Raw genomic sequence first — 19,181 nt, forward strand, 5'->3', positions numbered from 1 at the left:
CACCCGCCTTCAGGCTTGCCCATCCTGGTTGCCAAGGAGACGGCCCCGCCAGCTTGGAGCTCCGCCTCCAGGTTCACGCCAAGTTCCTAGACGAATTCCAGGATTGGGCCTGTCGCGGTCTCGTCACTATGGAAACCCGGCCCGCCCTGCGCAGGCGCTCAGCCTGAGGACCCTAAAGCTTTCCAGCTGCCTACAGGTTATAACCTACCCCAGGTTGCCAAAGAGACATCCCGGCCCCCACGAAGGCCCCGTCCCACCCAGGTTACCAAGATGAGTCTCGTCCTCCGCGTAGCCCCTCCGCTCGCTGGTCCCCCCCCATCTCTGACTTGACTTCTCCTGCATCCATGTCTGACTTCACCTCCTAAAGTCGTCGTCAAGGCGACCCGCCTTCGCTCTGTCCCAGAACTTCCGCACTCTTCAAGCGTGACTCCGCCCCCCATCGCCTCTAGGCCCCGCCCACACCAGAGAGGTCACGCCCCCAAGATGCTCTGCAGTCTTGACCTCACCGCCCATCCCGGTTACTAAGGAGACTAGGTTCCGCCGCCTCGCCCCCAGGCTCCGCCCCACACACTCGAGTCTCTGGCTTCCGGCAATGCTTACTTTGTCCTAGTGCGGCCACCGTTCTCCCCAAGACAGCCCCCAGCAGCGCGTTGCCCGCGTTCCTCCGCGAGCCCCACGCCTGCCGTGCGTGCCGTGCGTGCCATGCGTGAGCGTGCGCGGGCGCGTCGGCCGGCGAGGGAGCAGCAAACGGCCGGCGGCAGGCGCCGCGCGGGGGGCGGGCGGCGCGGAGGCGGCGGTGGCCATGGCCGAGGCGTCGCCGCAGCCGGGACGGTACTTCTGCCACTGCTGCTCGGTGGAGATCGTGCCGCGCCTGCCGGTGAGACCCGGACGGGAGGGCAGTGGAGCTGTGCGCGCGAGGCTGGCTAGAGGGAAAATTGAGACCCGGCGGGGTGCGAGCGGCGTGGCGGGCAGGTCCGAGAACCTGGGGCGGCGGCGGGGTCGCTCGGGGAGGGGTTGGGGGGACGCGGCGTTGGTCGGACCCGGTGGGGATCGGGAGCTGAGCTCCGCGCTGGGGACGGCCGCCGAGCGCGTGGCCAGGACGCGGATGCGCGCAGCGCGGCCTCGAGCGCCGCCCCGGGCCTCGGTGCTGCGCCCACAGGAGCTGCGAATCCGATGGCGAAGCTTGAGGGTCTGGGCAGGTCGTACCTGCAGCTACCTGCTTGTTACAGGCCTTGTGCTAAGGCTTCACTGTGGCTTTGACCGCTTGCAACCCCAGGGGCTCCACCTGGGTGTCTCCTGGTCTCCTGCTTCTTCCTTGAAGCATTGGACATGCATATCCTGAGGACCCTGCCTGGGTGTCCTGCCTGCATCTTCTCCACTTCAAGGTGGTTTTGGCCAGGTGCATGCCAGGGATCCTGCAAGTTTCTTGAGAGTGACTTTGACTAGCCTGGTATCCCCAGACCTCCTCCTTTTCCCAGATCGCTTTGGCCAGCCCAATACCTGACGGGCAGCTCTTAGGATCCCAGAACAGAATCCTCCCACCTTCCAGGCATCCCATGTTTCATACCCAGGTTTAAGGCGCAATCTTGGAAAGGTTCATCTCTCTGGACTGGCCTCCCACCGTGGCCTTTCCAGGCCATGCATGAAGCCTGCTCCTGCCTGCTCTGCCAGGTGGAAGACTGGGTGTGTCCTTTAAGAAGTGGTAGCTAGTCTGATGGAAGCCACACTGCGGAAAAAGGTGGCAGAGTGATATCTGAATCCGTCAGAGTCTGTCAGTGACAGGATGGGTGAGGAGAGGTTACTTCTGGTCTCTGCACACTCCCCCCAGATGGTGACACTGTGACATTCTTCAGGGCGATTAACTCCAAGAATTAGTTAAAAGGTGTGGTGGCACACACCTTTTATTTCAGAACTCGGGAGGCAGAGGCAGGCCCATGTCTGAGTTTGAGTCCAGCCAGGAACCCTGTCTAGGTAGTGAGTGGGGGCAGCTTGGAGAGAGCGGAATCTGGGGTGCCAGGTGAACCTGGAACGTGGGGTCTCTTTCTTATTTCTACTTCTGTTTCCTGTGCCTCAGCCTTGTCTCCCCAGATCTGCCTTGACCCCCTTTCCCATCATATCAGGGATTACCCTGGACCTGGGACTGTGCTGCCTCTTGGAACCATTGTGAGCTCTGGGAACTGGTCTCTGTGGGGAGATGGCCTGACCCACGTGTGCACCTAGCTGTCACCAGGTTCTGGCCCTGACCTCTCAACTGCCACTGTGCCTGGCAGGAGCCCCTGGAAGGCCCAGTGACCCACATGGTCTTTGTTGTGACGCAGTTTGTATAGGCCAGCCACTCAGGGAGTGACAGGTGTTTAAACAGCATGGGGGATGTTTTGTTTTGTTTCTCCAGACAGGGTTTCTCTGCGTCTTGGAACTCACTGTAGACCAGGCTGGCCTTGAACTCACAGAGATCTGCTTGCCTCTGCCTCCCAAGTGCTGAGATTAAAGGTGTGCTCTACCACCACCTGGCCAGCTCGTGTGGGTAGAGGAGCAGGGGCAGGTCTGTGCGTTCAGTGAGACTTGGCACAGCCCACAATCCAGAACAGGCCACCCTGTGCGGTTGTAGTGACAGCTGCTACTCAGACACCTAAGGTCATTGCCAGAGACACCCACTTCCGGGGGCATCTCCCACAGGCCCTGTGCTACCCTCTTGCTCTTGAGGTGTAGGATCAGAAGGTCTCAGCACAGGGCTGCTTGTCAGCTGGAGCCCTGAGGGAGCACACCCGCAGTGCTCCAGCTGCCCATGCTGCTGCTCACCCAGACAAGCGAGCAGCTCTAGTGTGGTGGCTCTCAGCTCTGTGACAACCGAACACAGTCCTGTGGTGACCCCCTCCGTAGTTACTGACTGCTACACCGTAACTGTGGTTATGCTTCTGTTATAAATTGTAATGTAAATGTATCTTGCTGGCAGACCATCTGATGTGGGGCCCCTGTGAAAGACCCTTCATCCTGAGAGGGGTTGTGACCCACGGACTGTGAACAGCTGTTCTAATAGGTAGCTTGTGTCAGGCAGTGGCAGAGCATCAAGGTGTTGGGAAGATGGCTTGTCTGGGAATGTGTCAGCAGATGAGTCGGCGAGAGGTGTGGGCCCTGCGAGCCTGGACTTGATCCTCTCTCTGCTGGTGTGTCTGTTGGTGGAGGCCATGTGACATACAGGTGTAGACTGGGGCATCGCTGCAGGGGACTGCAGCCTGGCTCGCTCCTCGGGTTACCAATCACGGGTCCAGGGAAGCAGGTAAGGGCCACCGGTGCCTGCTGCTGGTGTGAGCACAGTGCCTGGCATGGGCTTGAGCACACGGGCGGGGACCTGGCCTGGCCCTGGGCAGAGGCCCCTGCGGACAGGGTCCAGGCCTTCATAGTGGAAGGGTTCAGCCTTCCTACGGAGACCAGAGGGCAAGGCCATGTGCCGCACAAGGTGCTGCACGGACTGGCGACACAGGTAGTGGCTGGCTTCTGGGGATGTGTCACACACACATGAGCAAGGATGACGGTTTTACACTAGGAGCCTTGGGCAGGGAGCTGGGTCTGTGGCTTCCCATGTCTCACACGCCATCAGTTCCAGAAGCTGCTAGTCCCTTGCAGACTCGGTCCTGGGAATGAGTCCTCCAGCCCCCTCAGCCCCCTGCCTGTCCTGTAAGCACTCAGAACGGCCCTCCAGTGTGTGTTACAGGGTCAGCTGAGTGTAGGGCGCCCTGTGTCCGTGATGTCGTACCGTCTCAGGTCTGAGATTGTAGGGGTGGGAGTGAGGGGTCTTCTCTGGAAGATGTCACTGGGCCCATCGAGATAGCTGCTCCCGGAAGCAGAGTCACTCTTGTAGTGGCCTTTGCTGGTGACCCTTGGCATTGATGCAGGGAGTGCGAGCAGTAGACAGACATTCGGCAGCTGACACAAGCTGACCCCAGCCATGTCCTGGGGTCATGTGAAGCCAGTGAAGGGCTGGGTGTGGGGTTGAGGCACAGTATGCCCAGCCATTGATGTCTTCCTGTGCCAGAGACGGTGGTTCTGGCCTGACCAGCCCCACCTATGGTGGGACCACCCAGTTCTCCTGAGGCCGGCCCTGGGCCTGCTTGCTGCCTCAGGCCAACTCAATCACTCTAGCCTTGCCCTGGTGACTAGTGACCTGCCCCTTGCCCTGTTCACGGCAGCCAGCTGTGGAGGTGTGCCTGCAGGCCTCAGTCAGATTATCCTGTGGGCTGCCCTCCCTGCCTGCTCTATGGCTTACAGGCTGCCTTTGGTGGGAGCAGGGCAGAGTGTGGCATGTGCTGTGTGTGGCCTGGGGGTCAGGCCCACAGCCACTCTTGGTTTAGGATCCATTGTGTCGATAAGAGGCCGGTGGTCACGGCTGCTTGTCTGCACCATTGCCTTAATACTCGACATTGGTGGTCTTGTGGGAAGCATGCTCTGCTCTTGCTGGGACTTCCTGTGTGTGGTGGTGTCCCCAGAGGTGACTCATCCCCTGAGGCTGTGGGCTCTGCCCCAGAAGCACACATGTGGCAGGTGATTGGTCTCAGGAAGGTAGTGCCTGGGTTTTAGGCTTTTCCTCTTGCTGTCCCTACCTGGGTTCCTTCCTAGTTGTCCATGACCTACCATTGTGTGTCTAAAGAAGGGACTGCAGGTCCTGTCATTGGGGGATGCACGCTAGGTCTTGTCTAAGTCTGGATTGGGAAGTCACTGGAACAACCCAGGTTATGGGAGGAGGCCATCCCTGTCCGCGCTGCCCTGGGGCCTTAGGCCCCGACTACACAGAAGTGCCACGCGTGACCTGGAACAGGTGGCCAGCCTGACCCTGCCATCCTTACCCCCATAGGATTACATCTGCCCACGGTGCGAGTCTGGCTTTATCGAGGAGCTCCCAGAAGAGACCAGGTAGGGCTGGGGCTGGGGCTGCACTCACTGTCCTGAGGGCCCGGGAGGGGCATCAGCAGCAGTCGACAGGCTCTGTCTTCCTGTGCAGGAACACAGAAAATGGCTCAGCCCCCTCCACAGCCCCTACTGACCAGAACCGGCAGCCATTTGAGGTGAGTCAGGGTCCCTGGTCCCAGGCCCACCCTCCTGGCCTGGCCTGCAGGTGGGTGGTGGTCTTACTGGTTCCACGTCCTCTTCCGTCTGTGGGATGCTTAAGGACTCTGCCTTTACTATCTGGGACTGGCAGGCTCACTGCATCCTCTCCACAGAATGTGGACCAGCACCTGTTCACGCTGCCACAGGGATACAGCCAGTTTGCTTTTGGCATCTTCGACGATAGCTTTGAGATTCCCACGTTCCCTCCTGGGGCCCAGGCCGATGATGGCAGGGACCCCGAGAGCCGACGGGAGAGAGAGCACCCGTCTCGGCATCGGTACGGGGCCCGGCAACCCCGGGCCCGCCTCACTGCCCGGCGGGCCACTGGCCGGCATGAAGGCGTCCCCACGCTGGAAGGGTAAGTGGCCTGCGGTAGCTGGTGAGGGCTTCACTACCACGGTGGGACACACAGACATGGAGGCAAGCACACTCTACTGACCCTGAGTCTCCGTGCTCCCCTGGCTGCCCATGGGAGCCATCTGGCCACCTCTCCCGGGAAGCCTGGGTCACCCACAGGAACTGACAGTAACACTCCCAATTCCGAGTGCAAGTGGGATAGCCTAGGCTCTGCACCCTAGGAATCCCTGTGAAACAAACAGTTGCATCACCCAGGGGCCTCCTCCCATCGGTAGGAGAGCACATGCCAGGATCCCAGCACCAGGGTGGTGGGGACAAAGGTCATTGCCAGTCGAAGCTGGCTTGGTCTGGGTAGGGGGTTGGAGGCCCTCGTGACACTGTCTCCCCCACAGGATCATCCAGCAGCTTGTGAACGGTATTATATCTCCGGCCGCTGTACCTAGCCTGGGCCTTGGTCCCTGGTGAGTAGGGAACGGGTGCCCGGCCCCCCCTGCCCTGCGCCCCCTGACCCGGCCTCTCCCCTCAGGGGCGTCCTGCACTCGAACCCAATGGACTACGCCTGGGGGGCCAACGGCCTGGACGCCATCATCACGCAGGTACAGATGGCCCCTCAGCATCTGTCGGGGGCCAAGAGGCCATCCTAGTGAGGCAGAGCGGTGCTCTGTTCTCTGGTGTGAGACAGCACTGGGCAGAGCTGTACACCTCAAGCATCCCTGAAGTAATGGCCTGGGCTTGCTGGTTTGCAACTCTGCGGAGCTGGGCAGGTGGAGACTCCCCAGCCCGCCCACCCCACCCCATTGGGAACCGTGCCCTCCCACCTCAGGGTGCTCTCCCTTCTTGTCTTTCAGCTCCTCAATCAGTTTGAGAACACAGGCCCCCCACCTGCAGACAAGGAGAAGATTCAGGCTCTGCCCACAGTCCCGGTCACAGAGGAGCACGTGGGTATGCTCACCGTGGTGGGTGGACAGGCCCGGGCCCCCCCTTCGGCTTGCCTCTCACTGACCCGCCTGCCCGCCCGCCCGCCCGCTGCCTCTGCAGGCTCAGGGCTGGAGTGCCCCGTGTGCAAAGAAGACTACGCGCTGGGCGAGAGCGTGCGGCAGCTGCCCTGTAACCACCTGTTCCACGACAGCTGCATTGTGCCCTGGCTAGAGCAGGTGACTGTCCCTCAGCCTGCGTGCGTGGGTCTGCAGCTCTGGCGCAGACGTCCTGCATGCATGCCAAGCTCCATCTGACCCTGAGCCTGACAGACACAACTCCCACCCTACCCTAACCCGCCTGGCTGCCCATCAGAAACTCAACTGAGAACCTAACGCTGGCCACAACTCCCGAGCGAGCGGAGCGTCCTCCCCTAGCTGTGCTCCTGCTCACCTTTCCGAACCTGTCTCTGGCCTTGCCCTCGACCACACCCGAAGCCTAAGGCTGACCTCATCCACTCTGCCCTGGCTTCTCTCTGACCCTGCCCTTGCTAATGTGCCCACCCCCTGCTACCCTGAGCAGCTGCCATGCAGCCATCTTACTCGGGTCCTCAGCCCCAACCACGCTGACCGAACCGCAATCACGGTGGACTGTAATCCAAGCTCTGCCCCTGAGCCAGACTGCCCTGACCCTTGCTTGACCCTCACCCTGACTCAGAACCTAATTGTATCCTTGGCCTGCTCTCTGCCCCTAACTCTCCCTATCTCCTCTCAAGCATGACAGCTGCCCGGTCTGCCGTAAGAGCCTCACGGGACAGAACACAGCCACCAACCCCCCGGGCCTGACCGGGGTGGGTTTCTCCTCGTCCTCCTCGTCCTCCTCCTCCAGCTCACCCAGCAATGAGAACGCCACAAGCAACTCCTGAGTCCCACCTGGCCATCCCCCCGGGGTTTGGTCATCCTACCCACCCCAGGTGCCCCAGCACCGCCCGCCATGGCCGTGGACTAGAGGTGCTGCCCATGGCGGCCGGCAGCACCTGGCGGGCCCCAGGCTGCGGGCAGGCTCGGACTTGGCCGTGGCCGCTCCTGTTTGGAGGTGTGCACGTGGGTCCCAAGTCCCCACAGGCGCCTTCAGTCCGTCTTTAACCTCACCCTCCAAATGTTCAACGGCAGAAGGGTTTTTATGATTTTAAATTATTACTGCTTTGAAATAAATGGACGTTGGAGCCACGTGCGGCCGTGCATGATCTGTGGAGAGTCAGCAGAACTGTCGCCAGGCCCAGCCCGCACACGCCCTGGGAGGCCGGGCCAGCACCCAGCCAGCGCCGGCCTCGGGACCACGAGGGTGACCAGCAGACCCAGGAACAAACTGCTCCAGCAGACTTTTTTTTTTTTAAGGGAAATGTGTGTTATCTGGAAAGCTATTTAAAATACACCTACTCAAAAAAGCAGAGCCCATGGCTTAGCGTCTTCCTTCAGCCAGGGTGTCCATGACTGCATGGTGGGCGGTGCACAGGGTGGGTGTGCGCTTCCGCAGAGACCTGGTGGAACCCCGCCCCCTGCACCTGTTGGTGCTCGGGTGGGAAGCTGCCTGGTCCGAGCCCTGCAGGTGGGTGAGCAGCCCATGGGCCTGTGGTCTCATACCACGCACTGGTCTCTGGTCGGAGTAATGGACTTGTAACACATCTGAGAGCGAGCACGCCGACACACGCTACGCCAAAACTACTGTGGCTGAGCAAGTCCCAACCCTCCTCTCCCAAGCTTACACGGAGAAGACCCAGAACTCCCAAGGCCCAAAGCGGTCACTGCTTCCGGCGATGCTGTGACCTGCCCATCCTGTCCTCACGTTTAGGACGTGAAGAGCCTACACGATCACGTTACCTCAGCCCCGCGCCGGAGCTGTTGTCATCTTCCGCTCTGTCAGTCTGGGGCACAAGTCCTGGCTTTGCAGGTCTGAGGCACTCAAAAGTGGCCTGCCAGCCGCCTCCCACCCTGACAGCCTGCAGCAGAAAGGACGCGGCCCACAGGCGCTCTGCAGACTGCCAGTCCCCGGAGATGCTGGACATAGCCTTGGCCTTCCCAACGAGGACCAGAGCACCCATTCTGAAAACTCTGAGCACAGTGTCCTGCCACTGACAGCCATGCACACCGAGGCTCGGAACATTTATTTTTGATGGCCACCTGACACTGGTCTCCTCACGCTGTGACGTGTGAGATCAGACTGCCCCTCCCAGTGACTCCAGGGAACTCAGGCATTGAACACACAGTGTCCAGAGGCCTCACATCAGCCTGGGATGGTGGTGCAGGAGGCAGAGACAGGCAGATCTCTCGAGTTCCAGGCCAGCATAGTCTACATAGTGAATTCCATGACATGACAGCAGGGTTATGTAGAGACCTTGTCTCAAAAAAACAAATTGTTTTTTTTTTTTTTTGTGAATGGGTGCAGGGTATATGCACATGCAGTGCCTGCAGAGAACAGGGAGTCAGACCCTCTGCAGGGGCGGGGAGGGGAGGGGAGGTACGGTGGTTATGAGCGGCCTGCTGTGGGAGAACTAAACTCAGGCCCCTTGGAAGAACGAGAGTGCCCTTAACCCCAGTCCCATACTCTGGCCACATGGGCTAATAGGTCTGTGTTCCCACTGACCCGGGTCCCGCCCTCTGCGACATGTCCACCCTCCCTGGTCCACCCCGTCTACTTTCCTCATCTACCTGGTACGTCCCCACCTCCAAGCCTCTCCGTGCTGTGCCCAGAGTGTTCTCACCTCCAAACTAGGCGGATGGAAGCCTCCAGTTCTGGGTATCCCCTGAGCACTGCCCTCACTCGCAGGGGCCCTGCTATGGCTCCACACCTGGCAGCCGGTGGGCACCCAGCTTGTGACATAAAGACCTGTGAGGGCCCAGGGTCTCTGGCCTGGCCCTTTGCCGCCGCTCAGCTCCAGATCTTCCAGGCCCCGTGCACTGCCCATGCCTCCTGAACCACCGGCCGGCCCTTCAGGACGATACGAGGACTGGCAGGAAGTGTGTGGACAGCTGGTGCCGTTGCGTCCGTCTGCCTTGCCTGGGAATGCCCTGGCTGTCAAGCGCCAAGAACATGGGTCGGCCGTGGTGCCTCCAACGCCGCGAGGCGTACGTGTTGTAGCCGTTCTCCTCGATGCGCTCCCGGAACCTACAGTCCACAGAGTAGACCCGCTGCAGGGCGGGTGCGTGAGCCTGGCTATCGGCACCGTTGGCTGTTACCACCCAGCAGCTGCCCACGGCTGCGCACTCACCGACCCATAGAGGTGACCCCTGCGATTCATGGCCACATAGAAGCCTGAGTACACGGCTTTGATCACCACGGTGCCCACACGGACAGAACGGATCTCAACGATACCTGAGTGGGGACAGGAGTGGATGGTCAGGGAGCAGCCGCACTGGGCTTTCCCTTCCCATAACCACTGCGTCTCCAGCCCCAGCTGGCATGGGCCCTGGAGACTGAGGGACAGGCTGGGGAGCCAGGCCTGGGTTAAGCACTGGTGTGTGCCCTCTGCTTCTGCCTGGGCGCTAACTACGGAGCGTACACCACCCTGGGGGCTGGGTGCCCACTGTACCTACTTCCAGAAGGGAAACTGAGGCCCAGGATTGGAAGAGCCAGCTTTGGACTTCATCTGTCTGTTCAACCCTCTGTGACCATCCCCGGGAAGCCCTAGCTGGCTCTGAGTCTCAGCTTTCCTCCAGGAAAGGTGTTCAGGGGAGGGTTGAATCCCACCGCAGGCCTCTAGGCCCTTGACGTCCCCGTCAGCCACACCATCCTTCCACTACACCTCCCTGCTCTGAAAGGAGTGCGTTTGCTTCACCCAGGGGAGGCGGTGACACCGGGCCATCTTGGTTCAGAGCATGATGCATGCTCTTGGCCACCACACTGGGATTACCAAGAGAAGGAGGGAAGAGCCCCTTCCACCCAGAACCTGTCCCCTGTCACCCCTATCCCTATCTAGGAGGGATCTAAGGCTCAGACATACTGAAGGGCCAGGTCACTCAGCTGGGCCTCTTCCTCAGCCCGGGGCCACCCCACCTGCCTGTGCTTCCAGGATGGACCTGCCCAGCCAGTCCCCTGTCATAGCCCTCGTCCTGTGTGGCCTAATGAGGGCTTTGGAACCCAGATGAAAGCCACTGGGATGGGCAGTGCCCTGTCACCTGCCCAGGACTGAGCTCAAACCCTCCCAGGAACTCCGCCACAGTTTAGCACCAGAGAAGCTTGCTGTGGCCTCCCCTTCACCCCCAGCTTCCTCCTCATGGTGGCCTCTCCTTTCGCCCCATTGGTGCCAGAACCACTTATGGCAGGCCTCTGTATGCAAAGCAGGACTTCCGCCCTTCCTGGTGGATTAGCAGGACCTTGAGATCAGGGCACCCCCCCTCTTACCTCAATAAGGATGTCTGGGAGCAGAGGGAACCCCAATTCAGGCAGGTCGCCATCCCAGGAGAAGGAATCGCCCTTCATTAGTTTGCCCTGTAAGGAGGCCCCTGAGCCCACCCAGGAGCCCAGACAAGTGTGCCCATCTCTCCCTGCCGCCCCAGCACTCACTGTCTTGGCCGTGCCGCCAACGCGTCCCCTGCACCCGACCACCAGGGTCTACACGAAGGAAAAAGTGGGTGGAGGAGAAGAGGCGGCGCCAGCGCACGTCGCCCTCCAGATGCGGGTACCCGCCCGGGGCGCCCGGTGCCCGCGCCAGCAGCAGCCAGGCCAGGCCCAGCCAGAGTCGGCGGCGCATCCCGACCTGTGCCCGGCGGCGCGCGGTGCTCCAGCTGCAGGGGCGGGGGCGGGGCAAGGGCTGCTGCCGTCCAATGGGCGCGTGGGGGCGGGGCCCTGTTTGTCCCTGAGCCAGCGGCTGTCACCCCGGGTACAGGTGCAGGGCTGGAGAGAGATACAGAGGAGAGGCAGAAGAACGAGATTGCAGAGGATCGATGACTGAAGACAGAGAGCCAGAGATGGGGAGACCAGAACCAGAAGACAGAGTAAATAGAGAAGGAACAGAGGTGGAAGAAAAACAGACCCGAGACAGACTGAGACCAGAGAGACAGAAGAAAGGGAAAACAAAGAAACAGACACAAAAGACAAAGATAGGAGACAGAGATGGACAGACAGACAGGCGGCAATGAGGTATGCTAGATTTCAAAAGGTGTCAATTGTAGTGACAATTTTGGAATTTTGGTTTCTTTTAAAAACACAGAAAGCCAGGCGGTGGTGGCACATGCCTTTAATCCCAGCACTTGGGAGGCAGAGGCAGGTAGATTTCCGAGTTCAAGGCCAACCTGGTCTACAGAGTAAGTTCCAGGACAGCCAGGGCTACACAGAGAAACCCTATCTTGAAAAACCAGCTAAATAATAAATAAATAAATAATAAATAAATAAATAAATAAATAAATAAATAAATAAATAAATAAAAGCTAGAGTCTGAATAGGTTGATGGTCGGTTGTTTATGGGAGTTTGCTTGCAGTTTGTTAGAAGGTGTGGTCAGCCGGGCAGTGGTGGCGCACGCCTTTAATGCCAGCGCTGGGGAGGCAGAGGCAGGCAGATTTGTAAAGTTGAGGCCAGCCTGGTCTATAGACTAAGTTCCAGGACATCCAGGGCTACACAGAGAAACCCTGTCTCGGAGGAAAAGAAGAAGAAGAAGGAGAAGGAGAAGGAGAAGGAGAAGGAGAAGGAGAAGGAGAAGGAGGAGGAGGAGGAGGAGGAGGAGGAGGAGAAGAAGAAGAAGAAGAAGAAGAAGAAGAAGAAGAAGAAGAAGTAGTTGTGGTCAAAGAAGAAACAAGAAGAAAGAAATTAGATTCAAGGATCTCTCCTCCCCCCCCCTCCTTCTCTCTTATCTAGTGGGGGGGGAGCCTGGGGGAGTCATAAGGGGTGGGGGGGAAACCCACAAAATAGCAAAGGCAGGCTACTCGTGGTACCTCAACACGGGGCTCGGAAGTTAAGGATAAAAATGGGACATTTGATTTCCATTGAGGAAATGGCAGGAGATGAAGGAATGGATTTTTTTTCCAAGACACCGGCAAAAATTTATTCGTGCTGTTACTACTGAAATATCTCCTGATTTGCTCCCAGAAGGGATTTTCTGTTTTTTTCCTTGTACTCTTCACATGTTCTGTTTCCAAAAAAAAGGGGGGAGGGGGGTGGAAGAACAGCTGAGCAGTTGGAAAAATTGCAGGTGGAAATGGAGAAGCCCGAAAAACAGCAGCAGCAACAACAACAAAAATGGCTGAAACAGAAAAACAAAAGGGGTCGCTCTACTCTGTTTCCTGAAAGAGTTGCAGAGTCTGCAGGTGCAACTGGAGAAGGTGAGGGTGGAGATGGAGGTGCTTGGGAAGTGAGGAGAAAAGAAAAAAAGAGAGGAGGGAAGAAGAACAGCAAGGCTCAGTGTGGGTGACAGAAAGAGAGTGGGCAGGCTTTTCCTGCAGGCGAAGAGGGGAAAAACTTCTCCAGAGGAAGGTCAGGTCAGAGAAAACACTGGGAAAGCAGGGACACAGGTTGACGGAACAGCCCATTTGGAAAGATAGGGTTAATCTGGAACGATTTGCCAGAGTTAGGGAAGGGGTGGGGCAGTCTGGGGTTAGGAGACCACCATCAAGTTTCCCAGTACATATACAGCATAAGTCTGCTAATGGTGGGACAAGGTGGCGAGACGAGATAGCACGGGATCCTATAGAAACGATAGATCCAAGGCCTTTTAAAGATGCCGTGATCTCATAGGGGATGCATTTGCCTTACTAAATAACTAAATTCCTAATAACTGGGTTACTCAAAATAGAATTCTTCCGCTAGGCGGTGGCGGCGCACGCCTGTAATCCCAGCACTCTGGGAGGCAGAGGCAGGAGGATTTCTGAGTTCAAGGCCAGTCTGGTCTACAGAGTGAGTTCCAGGACAGCCAGGGCTACACAGAGAAACCCTGTCTCGAAAAACCAAATCCAGAAAACAAAAAAACAAAAAAAAACAAAAAAAAACAAAAAAAAAACAAAAAAAAAAGAATTCTTCCCAAGACTGGAAGAGATTGGCGACAGCTGTACTTGAGGCTGGTCTGAAGTTGCAGTGGTTACGGTGCTGGAGGGGAGACCTGTGACTACTGACCAGTGGACTAGAGTGAGGGGAATGATCACAGTAAAAGACCAGTCGCTGGGTCTCTGTTGAAGGGCGGTGCTCTGACAGACAGGGGCAGATTCAGTCTAGCGATGCTATGAGAGAACAATGCCGCTTAGGCTCTGTAAGAGCTTGGGACAACGTCGAGGAGCTTGGGGAAAAGTCGCTTACAACGATTATACGAGGCTCTGGAGAAGCCTTCTCTGATTGTTACAAAGATCGGTCTCAACTATGCATCAGAGCCTGACTCGAGGCAGGGCTGATAGAGACCGTGGAGTCTGAAAACGTGAGCACAGAATGTAAAAGCTATTAGACCGTTAAAGGCGCCAGCAGCCCCTACAGACAGAGGATAAGGGATCCAGCAGGAGCCGGTTGTAATGTGTGCCACGCTAAGACAATAGATCAAGCTGTAGCTACAGGTCTCCAATATCAAAATGCTTGGTGCTTCAGTGACAGGAAATACAGTCATTTGCAAAAAGACTGTGACCAAACAGCTAAAGGCGTCAGATCTCAAAAGGCCCAGTGCTTTTATTGTGGGAAATATTGTCATTTGTAACAAAATTGTGAACAGGGCACCTCTGAGGACAATGATTTTTCTAAATATAAACCAGAAAGAAGGTCCAGGCTTCCAGGGTGTGTGCAGGGTGTTTGTTACAGCCTTGGGGGGGAGGGCTAGGTTGAGTCCCTGCAGCAAAAAGCATGAGCTGTTTCAACCGAGGGGTGACATGCACACTGAAAAACCGGTCACTTGCAGCTGGAGGTTTACGGCCTGCTGCAGCGGCCACTCAACTCTAGACTTAGCCACAGGTAAACATGTGACTTTATCCCCAGAAACTCAGTGTTACGGTCAACCTGGCCAGCCGGGTGGAGCGTGCACAGAACAGCGTGACTTCTTCATCTTGGGGACTCTAAGGTTTCCCCCGGGGAGGGGCTCTGCTACGGAAGAACAGTCGGGGAAGAGTGGGGTGGACAGTGGGCACAGTGACCAATACGAGAACCTGTGTTTGGGCAGGAAGGGCAGACATATGTCACCACAGGGTTATGGGGCACTGAGGACATGGGGATAGCGTCTGCGCCGCAGAACTGGGGCAGTGTGTCCACCCAGACACCTGTTTCTCATTGCAGACACACCCATCCCCAGGAGACACCCACGGCAGCCATGGGCACCTGCCCAGCAGCCTGTGGCTCTGAGGCTGGGCACAACAATCTTCAGATGCAGTCTGGAGTCACTGGTGCCTGGGGAACATTGATGTCAGTCCCCTCTCCCTGGCCCCAGGTGACACCTTTAAATAGGGTGAGGTTTGCCGGCAAGTTTACCTTTTGGGGAGCCCTCTGGAAAGACAACTAGTCTTTCAGGACACCAGGATTCCTTCCTGGTGGCTCAGTAGATCCTGTCTCTTCCTGTGCCTGGGCAGGTCACAGAAGGGGGTGGTGCCCAGGGTAAGAAAGTCCCCATGCCTGGGTCCATCTGGAGCTCACAGCACACACATAGCACAGGCCCTGCGGCTCTTCCTGGCCATCCATCCACACCGCGTGCTTCCTCTGTGAGGAAGGCTGACAAGGGGACGCCTGTCCGGAGGGGTGCTGAGGAAGTCTAGGCAGGGTGCTGGGAGATAATGTGGCGTATAGCACCCAGTGCCACCCGGCCACTTTTGTCCCATGGCCAGAACTCAAAGTTCCTCTTCTAGGATGAACCCCTTGTAGCCCTGGCCATGCCCCTGGCCATCTTTGGATTCCCTGTAATGAGATGCCAGGGCGCACACCTGGGAGGTGTCTGAGTTGGTTTAATTTAATAACAGCTCATTGAAATATAATTTACATACCACATAAATCACTCATTTAGTGTATAAACTCGGTTATTAGTGCATAAGCATTGGGCAACTCTTGTCGGTCAAACTCCAGAATGTTCCATCATCCCAAAGGAAGCTCCGTCCCCATGAGCAGTCACCTTCCCTTCTTACCAGCTCCCAGCGCCCTCCAGTCCACACTATGCCTCTGGATTCTCCTGTCCCAGGCATTTCCAGTCATGGAGACGCCCACTGGATGTCTGTTGGGGCTGGTTCTCTCACTGAGCACCATGTCCTTAAGGGCATGCATGTGGGAGTCTCACTCCTGTTCATGGCTGAGTAATATTCCAAAATAGGGATAGACCATACTATGTACCTGTCATGCAGGTGTGTGGAAACTGGGCTGTCTCCACCTTCTGGGTGCTGTTGTTATTTTAAGTTTTGGTGTGGATGTGGGTTTTCATTTCTTCCGGGCTCATACATCGGAGGGGGAAATTGCTGGGTCACGTGGTGACTCTGTTCAGAGCTTCTGCTTCAGACTCCTGAATGCTGGGATGGCTAAGCAAGGCTCTTCTTAGTTTTGGATTGAGCTCAAAGAGAGACGTCAGAAGATCATCTGCTGGACTGTCTACTACTATACGGGGCCTGAGGATGGAACTCAGGTCTTTTTTTTTTTTTTTTTTTTTTGGTTTTTGGTTTTTGTTTTTTCAAGACAGGGTTTCTCTGTGTAGCCCTGGCTGTCGTGGAACTCACTCTGTAGACCAGGCTGGCCTGGAACTCAGAAATCCTCCAGCCTCTGCCTCCCAAGTGCTGGGATTAAAGGCGTGCGTTACCACCGCCCGGCGGAACTCAGGTCTTAAGTCTCGGTGACAAGCACCTTTAGTTGCTCTTGCTGGCTGGCCCGATTTTTTTTTTTTTAATCTACAGCAAGGCCTCACTCTATAGACTAGCTTAAGCTGGCCTGGACTCAGCATCCTGAGTACTGGTCTGGCATGACGGGCGTGAGCCTACACTACTCTTGGCAAGAAACTAGTAGGGATCTTTTTTGCTGGGTACTAAGAATCGAACCCAGGCCTTTGCACCTGCTAGGCTCTACCCCTGAACCACGCCCCCAGCTGCCTCATTGTGGCTTGCTAGGTAGAGCTCTAAGCCCCTGACACTCCGCAGCTCCTCCTCGAGGGGTGGGATGGGGGTGGGGTCTAGGTGGGGATCCTAGGGGTGGGATCCACACTCACCACGCCCCCACCCCCTTACTGGGGGGGAGTCTAGGCAGGGGTTCTACCTATGAGCCCTGCCCGCAGACCTGTTTCTAGTGTCTGTATTGACACAGGGTCTCAAGCAGTAGAGGTTTTCCCCTACTCTCCATCCTCCTGAATATGTGAGACCACAACCATCGACCAGGCCAGGCGTCAAAATTCTTTGTTTCATAAGGAAACCTGACCTCACCTTCAGAACAGTTGTAACCCCGCTCTCTATTGACAAGGTGACTATAATTGACTATTGATTATAGTCGAAAAAGAGTGGGACGACCTATCACAGGCTGGGAGCTGAGGTAAACACAAAGGACTGCGGCTATGACTCAGGGATGAAGCCTCTGCCTGGAATTCTCCAGCGAGGAGCTGGGGCGTGGTCAGGGTGGAGCTCCGCCTAGAATCCCCCCAGTGAGGAGCTGGGGCGTGGTCAGGGTGGAGCTCCGCCTAGAATCCCCCCAGTGAGGAGCTGGGGCGTGGTCAGGGTGGAGCTCCGCCTAGAATCCCCCAGTGAGGAGCTGGGGCGTGGCCAGGGTGGAGCTCCGCCTAGAATCCCCCAGTGAGGAGCTGGGGCGTGGTCAGGGTGGAGCTCCGCCTAGAATCCCCCAGTGAGGAGCTGGGGCGTGGTCAGGGTGGAGCTCCGCCTAGAATCCCCCAGTGAGGAGCTGGGGCGTGGCCAGGGGAAACAGACTTGTCTAGGATCTTTAGACTGAGACTCAGCAAAGTATGGAGACCCTTACTGTGGAAAGTCTGGTGCTCCCGCAAATCACAGCGGAACCTGAATAAATTCACGGGGAAGAACTCGAGTCCCTGATTCTCCTGGCCCACAGACACGTGAGCTGTTTGTCTTGGGGTCACAGGTCCTGCTGCTTCATCCCCGGGGGAAGTCAGGGTTGAGGTCACTCTGCCTCGGGTACCTGGGGAATGATCTGAGCTGGCTGCAGAGGGCAGTGCCCGGGGGCTGAAATCATTCCCAGCCGGTGACATCAGTAGGCCCCGCCTGCTTGGGCGGCTTGAGCTGTGTAATGGAGGGGCCACGGGTCTGGTCCTCGGCAAGAGTGAAGGTGGCAGCTCCAGTTGAATCAGAGGAAGTCCCATGAGCCCTGCCCTGGAGGCTTCTCCGGAACCTAGGCAATTCTTCTCATGCCCCAGGGCCTTTGCACAGGCTGGCATTTCTCCCCGCCTCTGTCCCTGTTGTCACCCGAGTCCCCGGGGCTGTCCTCCCTGCGCCCCACGGGGGCACGATCTGACTGTCTACACCTAAGCACACCACCCGACAGCATGCCTCTGTCTGGCTCACGCTTCTTGCCCTGTTCCTGTCTGCCTGTCCCGTGGAGGCCAGCATGACTGGAACCATGAATTGAGCTGTAGCTCGGATTTTCCACGGATGTTTAAGGAGGCGGGGCTTCCCACTTCTTTCTAACACGCCCTGTGCGCTTGGACCACTTGTTAGCGCACTCTGAACCTTCACAGTTGAAGTGTAAACACTGAGAACAGGAATTAACCACCTCGCTCGCTCTCAGTCCTCCCCTCTCCTCCTTCTTCCCTGTCCATATCTTCCCCTCCCTCCCTCTCCTCCCCCTCTCTGTCTCTGTCTCTCTCTCTCTTTTTGGTTTTTTGGATTTGTTTTTTTAAGACAGGGTTTTTCTGTCTCTCTCTTAATGATTTATTTATTTATTTATTTTGTTTGTTTGTTTGTGTGTTTGTTTTTCAAGACAGGGATTACAGCCTTATGCCACGACTGCCCGGCTTTTTCTTTCTTTATTTATATTTCTTTATTTCTTTATATTTTATGTGCATACGTAGTTTGTCTGCATATATGTTTCTGTGAAGGTGTTGGATCTCCTAGAACTGGAGTCACAGTTCTGAGCTGCTGTGTGGGTGCTGGGAATTGACGAGGTCCTCTGGAAGCACAGCTCCAAAGCGACTTTAGATATTTATTTAGTTATTTATTTTAGTTTTTTCTCCCTGGTTGACCAGGCTGGCCTTTAACTCGGAGACCTCACCTCCCAAATGCTGGGATTAAAGGATGTGTGCTACCACACCCAGCTCTGAGTGTGTGTGTGTGTGTGTGTCTGCCTGCCTGCCGGCCTGATTGAGACAAGGTTTTATGTGCATTTTATGTGCTTGCATTTGAATCCTCCTGCCTTCACCTCCAAAGGGTTGGGATTATCCACAGCTGGGATAAATCCACAGCTCTCACTGACGTGCTCCGGACAGTAGAAGCCCTAGGACTGAGAAAATCAGCCATTTCTGGTGGCCCAGGCCCTGTCATCTCAGGAGGGTACTGTCTAGGCTACAGAATTAGCCTGGAAATTTTAGTGAGATTCTGTCTCAAATATTAAATGCTGGGGCATGAGAGTGCGTATCTGTCATCCCAGCACCTCCTGAGTTAGGAGGCAGGAGGAACAGGAATTCACTGTTGTCTTTGGCTGTATAAGAAATTTGAAACCAGCCAGGCAGTGGTGGTGCAGGCCTCTAATTCCAGAACTGGGTGGGAGAGTAGGATATCTACTGAGTCCGAGAGCATCCCGTTCTAGCAAGTTCCAGGACAATCATGGTTACATAGTGAGACTTTGTGCCAAAAATGTGCATATAATACATAATATATACACATATATAAACAAATAAAATAAAGCAGAAACCACGCAATCAAAG

The 19,181-nt window shown here is 56.6% G+C and overlaps 2 protein-coding genes across 2 annotated transcripts; one reads left to right on the forward strand and one right to left on the reverse strand.

The window, feature by feature from the left end:
- Positions 1–680: 680 nt before the first annotated feature.
- Rnf126 (ring finger protein 126) lies at positions 681–7,827 on the forward strand. The gene is made up of 9 exons (XM_052165438.1): positions 681–877; positions 4,850–4,908; positions 4,997–5,060; positions 5,217–5,461; positions 5,853–5,921; positions 5,987–6,056; positions 6,309–6,402; positions 6,499–6,614; positions 7,151–7,827. Exons 1-9 carry the CDS (start codon positions 803–805, stop codon positions 7,298–7,300), a joined length of 942 nt encoding a protein of 313 aa, XP_052021398.1. The 5' UTR covers positions 681–802; the 3' UTR covers positions 7,301–7,827.
- Positions 7,828–8,496: 669 nt separating this feature from the next.
- Fgf22 (fibroblast growth factor 22) lies at positions 8,497–11,142 on the reverse strand. Its single transcript, XM_052165439.1, has 3 exons — positions 10,939–11,142; positions 9,644–9,747; positions 8,497–9,563 (listed from the first exon to the last, which is right to left on the reverse strand). Exons 1-3 carry the CDS (start codon positions 11,123–11,125, stop codon positions 9,366–9,368), a joined length of 489 nt encoding a protein of 162 aa, XP_052021399.1. The 5' UTR covers positions 11,126–11,142; the 3' UTR covers positions 8,497–9,365.
- Positions 11,143–19,181: the final 8,039 nt, after the last annotated feature.

The sequence above is a fragment of the Apodemus sylvaticus genome, chromosome 20 (assembly GCF_947179515.1).
Source record: "Apodemus sylvaticus chromosome 20, mApoSyl1.1, whole genome shotgun sequence".
Lineage (NCBI taxonomy): Eukaryota > Metazoa > Chordata > Mammalia > Rodentia > Muridae > Apodemus > Apodemus sylvaticus.